Raw genomic sequence first — 16,186 nt, forward strand, 5'->3', positions numbered from 1 at the left:
AAATCCAGTTGGAAAAAAGGTTATAAGTAGAAGTGTTTGTAACCTAGAAGAGTACGAGTCCAAGATGTAGAAGCATTAGAGTTTTGTCTTTGTACCACTCTTTAGGAGAGTTGGTTTGTATGATCCACTCGGGGTTTGAGTTGGACTGTATTATAGAGTTACAAGTCTCTATTATTGTTATCCTCGAAGCTGTGAAACAAAAGTGAGTATTGTTCTCGATCGGAGCTTTTAAGCAAGATCAAATATTTGTTGATTAAGGAAGTCTTAATCGTGTATTGTTTGTAATTGACAATTATGGTAAAGGGCCGTCAATATCAGTAGCTAGGGTAGTTATTGTGAGACATCACTACGGTGATTGGAAGTGAGAGGGGTTTCTCTTATCTAGGAAGTTCTTAGGTAGAAGTTGCACTAGGTAGGGATTAAGTAAGAAGTCAATAAATCAAATGTTGTTTACGTGTGAACTGGAAGTTGTTTGCATAGTACTTTGAATTGATACTGCTAATAGTGGATTTCCTTCCTGACTTGGTAGCCCCAAAAGTAGGTGTTGTTGTACACCAAACTGGGTTAATAATTTTGGTGTGTTATTTACTTTTCAGTATTGTTTGATTATGTTTATACCTTGGCATTGTTGTTTAAATTAGATCAGATGTTGCGATATCCTATACGACATCTGGAATCTGCTATACTAGAATTTTAGCGTAACTTGTGCGACCATATGATTAGTGCAAACTTGGTCCCTCTGAGCAATCTCCTTTTGTTGGTTTACCCAACTAAATTAGGCCTCATCATTTCCACAACCCTAACATTCTGACCCTAATTCTTGTTGTTTTTGGCTTGTTCCATTTGGACCAAACTAATCCTTCGACTGATTGAGATTGCAAGCAATTTCCTTCATATTTTTTCTCCCTTGAGCAATTGAATATTGTATGATCTTGGTGTTGAAATTCTGGAAGCGTAATTTGTGCGACCATATAATTAGTGCAAATTTAATCCCTCTTGAGCATTCTTCTTTTGTTTATTTACTCAACTAAACTGGACCTCCTCATTTCCCAGCCCATAACATCCTGACTTCAATTCTTGTTGTTTTTGGCTTGTTTCATTTGGACCAATAATTTTAGTTGTGGCCCAACTGTTGGAAACCTAAACAATATATATGTATTTGTCATCGAGCCTATACAATTTTGAAATTTCCCTTTTCAAAAATCTCTTTCGAACACACCCATGTTTTTTAACTAACTTTGCTTTTTTGAGATGTAAACAGAAGAATACTATCTCTCTAAAATATTATTATTCTCTGAATACGTCGAAAATTATTTTTCAAATACACTGCTTTAACTTTTATCTAGTGAGATCAAATGAATAATTTAGTGCCTTTGAAAGATAACGAGCTTTATGAAAGTTCTATAAAATTTATAAAATAAAGTTATGAGCTGTAATGAAAATTCTTTTATTTTATTATACGAATGGAATATATGAAAGAAATGTATACCTAGCTTATATGATAAGAAATGTATGATCAAATCCAACACACAAATACAATGGATACCATACCACCGTACCAACTCTAATTAGGTATGTTTGGATAAAGTATAACTAGTTATCATTATAAAGATATTATTGTATATTACTCCTATTTGTTACAATATAAAACTAGTACTAAATGACACTATTTTTTTTTCGCACCGGTTCCGACCTACTTAGTAGATCGACTAATCCGGCTCGTGCTACGGAGACACGTGCACTGGCCAAACGTTGTTTCTGCCAAGAATCGAACTCGGTATTCCTCGAATGTCGTCCTTTGCAGAGACTCGTTTGCCACTCGAGCCCAAGCGCTTGGTTAATGACACTATTTTCTTGACAAAAATAAATAATACATTGTAACTCATTATATTATACATTTTAAACACTCAATAATCAAATCAAAGATTTCTAGTAAAAAAAATAAATCAGACATTTGCCATTTTTACCAAAATTGAAGACATATCCATTTTTTCACCAACATAAAAAATTAAACGAAAGATTTCCAGAAATAAAATAAAAAATATTTTCTATTTTTTCACCAAAATAAAAAAGTACACTTTCCATTAATACCCAAATGGAAAATGGAAACAAGATCACATTTTATTTATTTTCTTTGACCAAAACTAATAAGCTATAAATATAGGATATGGTTTCCAAAAGAAGCGACAGAATTAAAAACCTTTCTCTTTCTCTGTTTAAATTATCTCATCCATCGATGAAACAGATAATGTGGAAAAAAGGATTGCAAGTTACTGCATTTACTCAGTTTCTGCATGTAATAATAACCGTTCGATTAAGATAAAACAATTTGAACTCAAAACTAATACTACCTTTTAAGTTAAAATGAAAAATAAATTTATTTTTTCTGAAACATTGATTAAAATCAATCGGCTTATTCATGTTAATAACATACTATTAACTAATCCTTTGAAAAAAAAGAGAAATACATCAATATCAACTTAAATCCATATTTTTAAGAATAACTAATAAAATAGTATAAAAATTAGTTTTTAATTATCATCTTGAAAGTGTTTGGTTTAATAGAGAAGAAGGAGAATTTAATTTTTATTTTTAATTATTAAAAAAAATATAATTAATTATGGGTGAATTTATGTGTTGTGTTGTGTGTCTATATAATTGTTTTATTAAAAATAAATATATGAGGTGTCACATATCCCATGTCCGAACTCACGCTATATCTAGTCTAATTTTTTATATATAACTATGTCTTTTTATTTTTAACTTTTTTTATTTTTTATCTGAGTTGTCTTTTTACTTTTAACTTTTTTTTTATTTTTTATGAGTTGTCTTTTTATTTTTAACTTTTTATATTTAAGTTATTTAATAAACACTTTTAATTTTCATTTTTGGTTCTTAAATTCTTAACCATACCAAAACCATGTTCACGAAGTAACCCGAAAACCAAGCACGCGTATTTTAACCACAGTTAACTTGTTAAGAAGGCAAGTATAAACCCAACCGTATGTTCTATGTCTATCTATGTTCTGTCTCTATATATTTTTCTCTCCAATAACAATACAAATACACAAAAATGAAAAAAAATAAAAAAAATAACAACCCGAAAAATAACAGCATATTCCACCACCGCGATCGACCAATTCTCTTCTCATAACCACTTTCTCCGATCTCTCCTCTTTCGTATAACAAACTAACAACCTCTTATATTCCTTTCTTTTCCTTCATTCCATTCTTTTCTATTCCATATTTTACACTCTTTTTTATTTTTAGACTATTTTAATTTTAATATATTATTATTATTATTATTCTTATACTACAGTTTCATAATCCTAATCAAGAAAAGAAGAAGAACCGTTAATGGTGGTCAAGATGATGAGGTGGCGGCCGTGGCCGCCACTCGTCACCAAAAACTATCACGTCAGACTCACCGTCAAGAAACTCACGGGATGTCATCTGTTACGTCAATCTTGTTCAAGATTAACGGTTGAGATTAAATGGAAAGGTCGTAAATCTTCATCACTCGCCTCGTTACGACGGAGCTCCGTCGCAAGAAATTATTCAAGAGAGGCTGTTATTGAATGCGACGACGGTGGCGACGGTGGTTTCGTTATTAACTTTGATGAGGAGTTTCAGAAATTTTGTAATCTGAATGGTTACAAAGATAATGTGTTGCATCCATGGGAAATCGCTTTCAATCTTTTTCATGTATGTGTCTAGGGGTGTTCATGGGTTGGGTAAACCCAATAAACCCAGTAAAACCCACCCAAACCGATCCAAAAAAATGGGTTGGGTCGGGTTATTGGGTAAATATGGTTTTCAAAAATGAAAACCCATTCAAAATAATTGGGTTATGGGTAAACCCACACCCAACCCACAAAACCCATGGGTTATTGAGTGACTATATTTTTCTCTTTTTTGTAATTTGACAAGTGATGACTTTGATGTTTTTAATTTTGCTTGCTTCAATTTCAGCTTTTTAAACACCTTTTATTTAGTAAGTAATGACTTTAACTTATTTAGGATGCCACACTTTGATTATTTTGATGCTAATTCTAATAAGTTGTAATCATTTTATGCAATTCTAGGTTTTACTGTAATGTAACTTTGGTTTTTACAAATATATGTTAATGATAAATTTCATTATACATTTAGACATTTGATGTTTAAAAAATATCAATAATATGTTAAACTATTTATTAAGAAAAAAATGAAAATATCATTAATAATTATATAAGAAAAAATAATATTGGGTAACCCATTACCCAACCCAATCCAACCCACAAATGTGTGGTTTTACCCAAACCAACCCAATGATATTGTGGGTGGTTATTTTTCCTCACCCAAACCAGTGTACCATGTACGGGTTGGGTTATGGTTTTGTCTAAATTCAACCCAAACCGACCCATGAACACCCCTATATGTGTCTCTTTCTCTCTCTCTTTTTTTTCTCTCTCTTTCGATGCTTTTTCTTTTTGCAATTTAATAATAATATTATATTATTCGTCTTCAATATTATATTTGATCATTTTAAATATATATATATTTTTTCGGAAATTCTTGTTCGTTTTTTTAGGGTTTTTGGGACGGTTGATATTTTGGATGATTCTGTGTGTTGTTGGGTTGGGTTGTTGTCACCGTCCTTCTATTACATCTGTTTTTTTATGTTAATGTACTAATATTTGGTATCGAAATTTGTTGTGTGTTTTAATTCATGCCTAACCATTTTTCTATTCAACGATGAAGTTAATGTTATTAATTGAAGAGGTGGGGATTGTTTTGTGTGACTGTGTTACAGATAACATATTTGTGACGTAGTTGACTCTTTATGATTTTTTTATTTTATTTTTTAATGTTGATTTGTCTGTATTATTTTGTTGTGGTCATTCTTTTGTTTTGTTTTGTTCTAAGCAGAAGTTGTGTGTTTCTATATGTAATTATAGGGATTGAATGAAAAGCCAAAGAAAAAGAGGATTGTTGTTGGAACTGCTTTGTTGAATATTGCTGAATTTGCAAATTCAACTGATGAAAATGATTTTGATTTGAACATTCCAATCATAATAGCTGGAGGTTCTGCACAGGATTCCCCTTTACTTTGTGTAAGTCCATTCAATTAGTAGTTCTCTCTATGGTGTCATTATCATAATCAAAGCCGTCGTTTTTGGAGGCACTGTGTAGCTTAGTCATGGTTCAACTATGACAAAACAATTGGAGGCCTTATTTAACCATGTTTTAACTGTGATAAAGTTTTATGAGACTCTATTTAGGTAGAATTTAACCGTGACAAATTTTGGGCCATGTGCGGTAATCTGTCCTCAGAACGGCCCAGGTCATAATAAGCTATGTTATTTCCACTCTTGCATCAGATTTTTGTCACCGTGTATCTAAGTTCAATTCAATTGTGTGCAGATATCAATTAGTTTGATGGAGGTAAGAGGTGCTCAAGAAAAAACACTGTCGGTGTATAGTTCAATAGTTCCTGTATCGTCACCGCAGGCTGAATCGGGAGATAGTACAATTACTGAGAAAGAGGATCTTTCTGCAAATAAAACTGGGTTTTGGAAAGTAAAGTCTTTCACAGAATTTGTATCTTCTAGGAAATCACAGAAGCCGTGTCGAGGAGAAGAGGGAAGTAGTAAAAGCAAGGGCTCTGGGAGTGGGGATGGTAATCCTAGTTACACTGCAGATTCTGATTCACTAGATGATTTGGGAGGAGATTCGGATGAGGGGAATGATGACTCAAGTGCTGGGAATTCGTTCGGTTATGGAACATTGGCGTCTGCGAATGCTGAAGGATCACATTCGTATTATTCCAACACGAGGGTAAGTTGTGATGACGGTGATTGGGTTTACTATAGCTACCGCAAGGTTGATGCTGGGCATTCCCTGATGGAGGATTCAACCGCGTCTTCTTCCGAGTCTTATTTATCACAAAGTACAAAGCGCAGCATACTTCCATGGAGGAAGAGGAAGTTAAGTTTCAGATCTCCTAAGGGTGTTAAGGGTGAACCACTGATAAAAAAGGCCTATGCCGAAGATGGTGGAGACGACATAGATTTTGATCGCCGACAGCTTAGCTCTGATGAATCATTCTCTTCAAAGGTAAGAACTATTTCTCGCCTGATTTTGAATGAAAGTTTGCGATATTTTTTGCTCAGAAATTACTCATACAAACTTATATTGCCCACTGTTACTGTTATTGATCAGTTAATTTTAAATTGTTTGCTAGTTTCTCAAAACTGAGGATGATTGGTATACAAATGGATGTTCTGAATTTGGAGATGATATGTTTGTTGTTGGAAGATGGGAGCAGAAAGAGATCACAAGCCGTGATGGTCACATGAAGCTTGAGACACAAGTCTTCTTTGCCTCAATCGACCAACGCAGTGAACGTGCAGCAGGCGAGAGTGCATGCACAGTTCTTGTTGCAGTAATTGCCGATTGGTTCCAGAACCATCACGATCACATGCCCCTAAAGTCCCAGTTCGACACTCTAATTCGAGATGGCTCCTTAGAATGGAGAAACCTATGCGAAAATGAAACCTATAGAAACAGGTTCCCCGACGGGCATTTCGATCTTGAAACAGTCGTTGAAGCAAACATACGTCCGCTTTCTGTTGTTCCAGGCAAATCCTTCATTGGTTTCTTTCATCCAGAAGGAATGGACGAGGAGAGATTCGAGTTTCTTCGTGGCTCAATGTCTTTCGACAACATTTGGGACGAGATCAGCGGTTCAGAACACGAGTGGCTTAGCAATGGCGAACCTCACCTCTTTATCGTGAGTTGGAATGACCATTTTTTCGTTCTCAAAGTCGAATCCGACTGCTACTACATCATCGACACATTGGGGGAGAGGCTTTACGAAGGATGCAATCAAGCATACATCCTTAAATTCGACGGCAACACAGTAATACACAAAACACAAAACGCTGCTCCATCATCATCAAACAATAAAACCACCAGTGGTGATCGGCAAACTGTTGCGCAAGTATTTGAGCGCAATAACAAGCCGGAAGAACAAGTTAACAACAGTAACGAGGACGATTCTATTGCAGAGCAAGAAGACGACAAGGTTGTGTGCCGAGGCAAGGAAGCATGCAAAGAGTACATCAAAAGCTTCCTGGCTGCAATTCCTATCAGAGAGTTACAAGCCGATATAACCAAAAACATCTCATTTTCGCCTCATCAGAGACTACAAATCGAGTTTCACTACACTCAATTGTTACAGTCTTGTTTATCCACAACCCCTGCGGCGGAGGCGGAAGCGGAAGCAACCGTTGCCGCAGCAGAAACTCTTGCTCTTGCAATCAATGAGATTTCTACATAATAATGGTAGTTTAGAATTTAATTTAGATTAAAGAAAGTGCACATATGCTAGCTAGTTTTTTTACAATTTTAACCAAACAACATTATGCTAGTGAAGTCTACATAGAAGCTCTTTTAAGCTGTTGATACTTTATAGTGAGCTGAATCTGTAGGCCTTGTTTTGCCTTACAATAATGATTCCTGACAGGGGTATCAAATAGCTGATACTGTGATTTCCCTTTCAAGTGAGTGCAAAGTACTAAAAACTTTTGGCATATGACATAAAGATTCTACTACTTGTGAATGCATTATAGCTTTTTTTAAAGACTTTTTACGCATGTTACATCATCTGTGTTTTAACATTCTGATTTTCTATGGTTTACAAAGTCACAGGAATATGCTATAGCTAGTGGCAAAGAGAAGATGATGTATTTGGCTTCTTTTGATTCTCGTTTCTTTTTTCTACCCTCTTTATGATTATTTAAACTAATTTATTTATTTTATAATAATTTTATCATCTTTCTAGCAATCAATTCTTTTTTAAAGTATGTTTAATATTATATAGAGATACTGCATTTAGTATTCTTTTTTCCTTCAGATTTTATCTTTCATTTAAATGAATTAATTGACAAATACTATCAATCTATATCCAGTTAAATAACTGATATTTTTGTCTCCAAATCCTAACCCAATTGATTTTTTGACTAAAAATCCTAACCCAATTGAAAAAAGTTGATGAGTTTATAATGATTATTACAAATTTGTCAGTAGATTTTAAATAATTGATTATTTTTTTTTACTTCTAAGCAATCACAAATTTTATAGTGCCACCATAATTTAAAACCCATACTATTTTGCAAAACAAACATACATAAAAACAAGTATGTGCGTCCACCATAATTCCACTATTTAGAATTACAATTAAAGATTAAGAACAAATTCCCCGATCTAAACAAAATAAATCATAATCCATGAAGACAACATAGAGCCCACAAGAATCCCTAGAATTACAATTAAAATTAAAGATTAAGCACATACTCTCCAATCCAAACAACATTGTTCGTTACTAGTAGTAGTAACGGCCTAACAACAAGAATTACATCCATGACTTTTTTCCTGTTCTGGCGAAGAAACATCGAATCATTCTTTGTCATGTTTTCTTTATTAGGGTTTGTTCTAACTCATTCTTAGAAAATCAATTTATAAAGTGAGGAGTATCACTCTACATAAACTATTTTCAAACTCTATGTCTAACCAATGTAAGATTTGAGATCTTCCCAATACATATCTTTGCTCCAAACACTCTTTTGCGATTGACGCCTGTATATTAACGATAGGCGGTCCATAGTCCGATCATTAGACATCAATAGGCTCTAATATCATATTCAAGTTTGACTTAACTCATTCTTATATAACTGACTTGTAAGATGTATGGTGCCACTCTATTATAAACTATTTTCAAGCTTTGTCTAGCGAATGTGAAACTTGACATCTTTCCAATATTCTCGTTCATAAGACTTTATTTTCCCCATCCACCTTCTTTGCCTATTCTTCAAATGTCATATGATCTAATTTCCCTTCAATCGATCCTCCTCTTCCTTCTCTTATTCCTTCTCTACACTTTCCTCAATTAATGATTCGATCAAATTAACTAAAGCAAAGAGAAGTGTCTTTAATCAATTAGACATGCCATTAATTGATTAAAATATATAATTGTTTTATGATTTTTTTGGATTATGGTTGTGATTTTAAAGGTTGTTTTAATCAATTACAAATATATTTTAATTGATTAATTCTTTAATTTCGTCAATAAATTATTTCTTTTTAAGAAAAATCTTTTATTATATAAAAAATACTTTTCGTCATTTTATTTAACACCATATTTTGAAATAAGAAACCTCTTTACTATTTGCTACTTTCTTTTTTTCTTTTAAATTTTTTTTCACTAAATTTTTTGTAGTGATGAAAGGGTGAAAAGTCTTTCCAAGTGTTCTGTTATACTAGTGTTCTGCTTAATCATTTTTATTTAAGATTGTGATTATATTGTGTAATGTTTTTGTAAAGAATTTTAAGGTTACAAGTTAGGCCTGAAAAAAGTTTGGATGAATGTTCTTGAGTTAAACCTGTGTAAAAACTCTAGTTATTCTTTGAAGGTTGTTTGAGTTAATCCTATGTAAAAGTTCCAAGTGTTATTAAAGGTTGTTTGGAATGATCATGTAAAAGCTCAAAATTGTTTTTAGTGAAACTCTCAAAAAGAAATTCTTAAGAATAATAGCAGCCCAAGTGGTTAGGCCGAATCTATATAAATCTCTTATGAAATATCTTTATCCCTTCATTCTTTATTCTATGTTGTTTATTTTCTTTCCTTTGCACATCTCTCTTATTCTTCATATTCTTTCTATCTTCCCGCTGCTATCTCACTATTTGTCTATCTATACTAATATATGTGTTTTCAAAAATCAAAATTTGTATATATTATTTATGTTTTTCAAATATCACAGTTCACCCCCGTCTTGTGTTTGAAGTCTTTTGATCAACAAGTGGCACCAGAGCCTAATTTATGTTATTAGACAAATCGTCTCTGGAGGTAGGAATGACTTCAAACAATTCACTAAATAGACCTTCACCCTTTAATGGAGAAGAGTATACTTTGTGGAAAGAGAAAATGAGAATCTTCACAGAGAGGAGGAATTATAATATTCAGAAGGCTATTTAAAATAGTCCTTTTTTTTCCACACATTAAGTTAATGGTGTTGATGAAAAGCAAATATATAATAATTTGGACAAAGGAGTATAAGAAAAAGTGCATCGCAATAAAGAAGAAAGATCTATCATCACAGTTGCCTTAAGAGTTAATGAGTTTTTGTGTGTTCTTTATTGTGATATTGTCAAAGAAATGTGGGACAACCTTCAACTTACTCATGAAGGTACAATTGGGTAAAAAGGCGTAGATTGAACACATGACCCATGAGTACATACAAAATATTTAAAATGAAACATGAGGAAAAGATTCAGGATATGAAAAAATGTTTTATTGACATTTTGAATCATATGATAATTTTGGGTAAAGTTTTTCAACAGGAGGATTTAATTATCAAAGTACTTAGATGCTTAAAACATACGACAACCTAAAATCACTGTAATTTACAAATCCAACGAATCATCTTCGATGGATTTGGCCACTCTAAAAAGTTGCAGGAACATGAAATGACGCTAAAAAGGTTAGCTAAGAATGAAGAAGTCATCCAAAAGAAGAAAAATATTGTTCTAAAAGTTACAAAGATCAAATATATGAAGTCAAAACTTTGAAGCCAAAGAAAAGTATTATCCTAAAAGTTATGAATCCAAAGATATGAAGACTGCAAATGTAAAAGTGATGAAGACATGGGTTTAATGTTTGAGGGTTTCACCTCTCATGGCTTATATATATCCATGGCAGAGCATGAATATTCAACATCAACAAGAAAAATATTGTTTTAAAAGTTACAAAGATCAAATATATGAAGTCAAAACTTTGAAGCCAAAGAAAAGTATTATCCTAAAAGTTATGAATCCAAAGATATGAAGACTGCAAATGTAAAAGTGATGAAGACATGGGTTTAATGTTTGAGGGTTTCACCTCTCATGGCTTATATATATCCATGGCAGAGCATGAATATTCAACATCAACAAGAGAACACCAACATACTCCAACCAACACAAGCTCTTTTGCACAGGTCTTGCAGCCAGATAATGATGTAATTGTAAGCCATTTTCTAGTAACTACAGTCTAAGGAGATATGTTGTGCATAAAAATAACCCAGGTCGAGTATGAAAAGGGCCAACTACTACAAATAATATATTTCAGGACAAAGTTTTCACCTCGAACCACCAATAACCGAGGCATATGTCATGACAACACCATCATTTATTTTTTTGTAAAATATATGTAACATATGTCCTCAATTATTACCCACACCAAGGGAATATAATTATGAGGGAGCTCGCTTCGAATCCCATTTACTGCATTTTATGTTTTATTTTTAATTGGTTTAGAGTCACATGACGCCTTTCCCTTTTCCCTTTTCCCCCTTTTATTTATTTATAATTTGTTTTACTCGCTGATATATTTGCCAACCGATGGGTAATATCTTTTGCACCAACATTTTCAAATGCTTTTTTTTTTTGCTTTTAATTATTTTTAATGTGTTACCTCGGTTTTGTTTAAAAATCGACATGATAGTTATTTTAAATGAACTCACAGAATGTGGGGCTATTAGGGTTTTTCCTTTTTTTATTTAAAATTTTAATTAATATATTTCTTCAGTTTAGCCTAAAAATCGACGTGTTTGTTCTATTGCATAAATACTTCAGAGAACTAGACTATAACTTTTCATTTACCTATCAACAAACACTCTAACTTCATCGTCATTCTCTTCACAAAAACCTAGGTGATTTTCACCAAAACTCTTCCAACATCAACTCCAACATCATCTCTTTTCAACGTCAACTTTTCCAACATCAACTAGAATATCATCTCTTTTCAAAACACATTGAAGCTTCGTCATCACGTTTGAGGTACATAGCTTACCACTGAAATGTTCATAAAATATTGTTAGAAATGTTGTTACACACTTGGTGTTAGTTTTAGAAATGTTCAGAGAAATGGTAATACCACTGAAATGTATATAACTCTTCCATATATGTTGTTTTTCTTGAAATGTTTCATCATAACTTATTACTTAAGTGTATCTTGAAATGTTTCATCATAACTTATTTCAGTGGTGTTATTCCATGGTCTCTCTTCCATATATCTACTTAATATGTTTCTATATTCTGAATCATTTAGGATGAAGTGTTGTGTGATGTGGATTTGAAGTTCATGTTGGTGTCTTTGTTATATGTTGCTATTTTTCTTAATTTACACAGACATAGGTGATTCGGCAAGTACTTCTCATACAACATCTATTGCAAACTCTGTTAATATAAAAGTAAAAGAAAACTAGAGGTGCTATGATGTTGACCAAAGTTAAAAAAATCCCATGAAACCAAGGATCACACCCTAGTTATTTTTTATCTAAGAACCAATAAGGCTTATGGTGAAAATGCCGATGATTTTAAGGGTTACGTGGCATTACACGCTATTAGAATTTTTTTAAGCCAGTTAAAAATGACTTGTTAAGTCGGTTCCGAGACTGACCTAAGCATTGTTGACATAACCTTGTTAAAGGGGAACCAATATAAACATATTTGTGTTCTTTTATCATTGTTGCCATTGCATTGTTTGTGTTTGGGTGAACGAAAAAGTTTTAATCTTGAAACCCGATCGAAACCCTTTTTTTGTGTTTCATTGAACCTTCAAAATCATGCCAAGCTATAATAGTTTTTCAAAAAGAATGATTTAGCCACCAAAACCTCATTTGACATATGCATGCTGAGAAACATGTGTTAAATCACATAGACTTTATTTGAGCACAGATAAAAAAAATAAGTTAGGGAGAGTTGATAGGTAAAAAATTACTTTTTTTACATAGGCATTTATTGACTTAGACTACAAGTAATCACATGAAACAACCCAAATTTATCATGAAAATATTATAAAACATTTGTGTGAAAATTTTAACTATGTTATTCATGAGAAAAAGTGAAAATGGTCCAAGAAAACATAAAGCATCAAGAAAAATGGCAAAGAAGCTCACTAGGAACGACATGGGCATGCATAGAAAAGCAAAGCAAAGAAAATTACTTTTCCCATCCAACCAAAGACTTTGCCTAGCCAGATGTAGGGTAACATTGACATGGATCTCATAACTATGAGAGGAATATAATCCACAGGGAAATCTAAGGAGAGACAAAAAACAATAAAATATTTCTTCAAAACCAAGTTACTTCAAAGTGAATCTCAATAGATGAGGATGAAAGGATCACTAGGCGTAAAACATGGTCTCGCCATGAAAAGCATGGCAAAAGAAGACAACTTGGATGAGCGGGTAGAAAACTTACGGGAAAAAAGATAAGCTCGCTATGCGAGCTAAAGGTCTCGCTAACCGATGATGCTGATACCAATTCCTATAAATAAAAGATGAAATAAATTGAAAGGATACTTTGATAGAGATTTGTTAATACATTCTCACAGAAAACTTCAAGAATAACAAGAGAGAAAGAGAGAGAAAAATCTAAGGCAAAATTCTATTTGAGAAATATCACATATGATATTCAACTTTTTCTTCTATGTCTTCAGTGTATAACTACTATGAGTAAAAGTAAATAATTTCTCTATTACTGGGGTTAGATATAGTCATTTTAATACTCATGTATCAATCAGGATCATGACATTTTACGTAAATCTAATTATGATTTACTATTCATAGTGATATATTTTTGGAAAAATTACACCAAGGATCCTTTCCGTTATTTTTTTGTAACAAGTTGGTCCTTAAGTTTTTTTTGTAACAACTTGGTTCTTTAAGTTACCAAACATGTGCAACTAAATATATAAAGTGGTATCAAAATGCTTCCTAAATACATAAAATACCATCCAAAATACATAAAGTAAGATCCTAATTCAACAATATACATCAATCAACATCATAATTGTAATTTCTACTTGTAGGAAGCTTTGGTTTGGTAACTTAAAGAACCAAATTGTTACAAAAAACTTAAGGACTAACCCATTAGAAGAAAAAAAATTAAAGGACCTCTGGTGTAATTTTTCCTATATCTTTATCGGGCCCAAAAAAGGGGTAGCTTAGGTAAAATTAAGGAAGGTAAACCCAGGAAGGCGAGGACGCGAGGTACCGGACTAAGCCATCTGCTACACTAAATGATTGAGGAAGTCGCCCAGATCTTAGTAACCGCCTGCCCGGGTGGGCTTAGTCCACCTATACTTTTCCCACTTGTCTAATAGACGCGGGAGATGACATGTTCAATGATAACGAACTAGGAGAATGGGTTAAAGGAGGAATAACTCCTTCCTACCCATGATCTAGTTAGTGTTGCAGAAGTAACTTCTCTCAACCCAGACACATAGGCCTCTATAAATACCTTAGTCTTAAGGTTGAGGGAGACAAATCATAATATACGCAAAATACCGCATCATAAACCCAGATCTTTTCACATCATTGAGACTTCTCTCTCTATAGCCAAAAATACCACCAAATAGGGTTTCTCACTAGCGTGAGCAAACTCTAACATCGCAGAAAATTACTAAGGCCTTTGGTCATGCCTACTCGCACAAGGATACCACACATCATATACTTTTGACAAGTACACTATTGATGAACTTATTCATGCTTAATGCATCTCTTAGAACATATTTCATGATTTTTGATTGATATAAATAGATAGATTTTATCATTAGATCATAGATATTTATCTGCTAGAAGCTAAAGTCTAGAGATATATTTAGACCGAGCATCCGCATATAATATCAAATTTTAATTCTTTCAAATTGGTTAATAGGATGAGAGATCGTTTATTAGATAATATGATTGATTTCTCGATGTTGATTTCGAGATATACAATGAATGCAGAACGATATATGATAATATTAATTGTTGTTTGGAATTGCATATTATTGATCAAGATAGTACATGAATACAAGACGATGAAATCTAACCCAACAAACTTTCTCATTTGTCAAAACTCAAATCTTATTCATCGTTGTTTCAATATTATGTTCTCAACACAAACACACTTTTACGACGCTACCTTAAAATCATAAAAAACAATTGAACGACGTTTCAAACCACACCATCCCCTTTAGAGATGATAATCTGAATACATACTTCCTTTTGTTCTATAAAATAATCCAATTGTTGGAAAATTATGGTAGAATGACCGACCGATAACATATCACTCATAGTTTCTAGTTGGTGAACCTAGTTACATTCGATATAAAAAAATTTGCTTTTGCAAATCTCAAAGATACACAATATGATAGAGGATCAATTGTGAATCAACATGAACACTTGAGTAGGTTTGATGGAAATTGTTCATTCACTTGTCCACCTCGAGTAAATGAAGATAAAAAAAAAAATAAAGAAATTTTTATTTCACATTGGTAAGAAGAGATAAAGATTGGTTGAGTGCCTTGCCAAGTGGCACTATCCATGCTTAGGATGAGCGAGAAGAGAAGTTCTTAGAGTTGTTATTTTCAAATATCAAATACCTGGAAAATATGGATGACATGAAAAATTTCAAACAAGGTTTTTTTTTTCGATAAGCAATTTCAAACAAGGTGATACTGATTCTCTCTTTGACTCAAGGGAGAGCTACAAATTGATGTTGAAGAGATGTACATATTTTTACGCAGGATTTGCAAGCTAAAATTTATATGCTCTTGAATGCCTCAGTGGAAGGAACTATGAGAAAAAATAGTAACTAAAGTGAAAAATCATAGAGAATATGGCTTAAAATAAATATCGAGCACTCAGTCAGTGATAGATATAACATTGTTTCTTCACTAACGGTAACTGCAAAATCGTGAAGTTAGATATATTATAAACCTAAATGTGTTAGCTCATAATGTTGTGGAATTTTAACATGACTGATTGAAGCACGAGAAAGATGGATGTTTTTCATATGATGTTTGCTAAGCTTTTATGAATTTAATTTGGCGAGGTTTATATATCTTAACTTGATCTTAATTTTGGGGCTGGTATTTGATATTGTTGAAACTGCTGTTTTTAGCACTTCAGTTGGCGTAACCGGTTACGCCTGTTACCGTAACCGGTTACGAACCCGTAAAACAGATTTACTGTAGATGTTGCGTTTGCGTAACCGGTTACGCTGTTTGCCGTAACCGGTTACACTGAAGCCCAACTGTTTTTCTGTTTGTTTTAGGGTGTTTTAAATCATTCCAATCATTTTGTAACTTGTACTATATAAGGAGCTCACTACTCCT

General features: G+C 32.9%; 1 protein-coding gene across 1 annotated transcript; it reads left to right on the forward strand.

The window, feature by feature from the left end:
• The first annotated feature begins 3,032 nt into the window (after positions 1-3,032).
• LOC131610907 (uncharacterized) lies at positions 3,033-7,627 on the forward strand. Its single transcript, XM_058882975.1, has 5 exons — positions 3,033-3,180; positions 3,320-3,705; positions 4,941-5,096; positions 5,407-6,099; positions 6,227-7,627. The coding sequence occupies exons 2-5, from the start codon at positions 3,358-3,360 to the stop codon at positions 7,322-7,324; spliced, it is 2,295 nt and encodes a 764-aa protein (XP_058738958.1). The 5' UTR covers positions 3,033-3,180; positions 3,320-3,357; the 3' UTR covers positions 7,325-7,627.
• Positions 7,628-16,186: the final 8,559 nt, after the last annotated feature.

Source organism: Vicia villosa, linkage group LG6, assembly GCF_029867415.1.
Source record: "Vicia villosa cultivar HV-30 ecotype Madison, WI linkage group LG6, Vvil1.0, whole genome shotgun sequence".
NCBI classification, from domain to species: domain Eukaryota; kingdom Viridiplantae; phylum Streptophyta; class Magnoliopsida; order Fabales; family Fabaceae; genus Vicia; species Vicia villosa.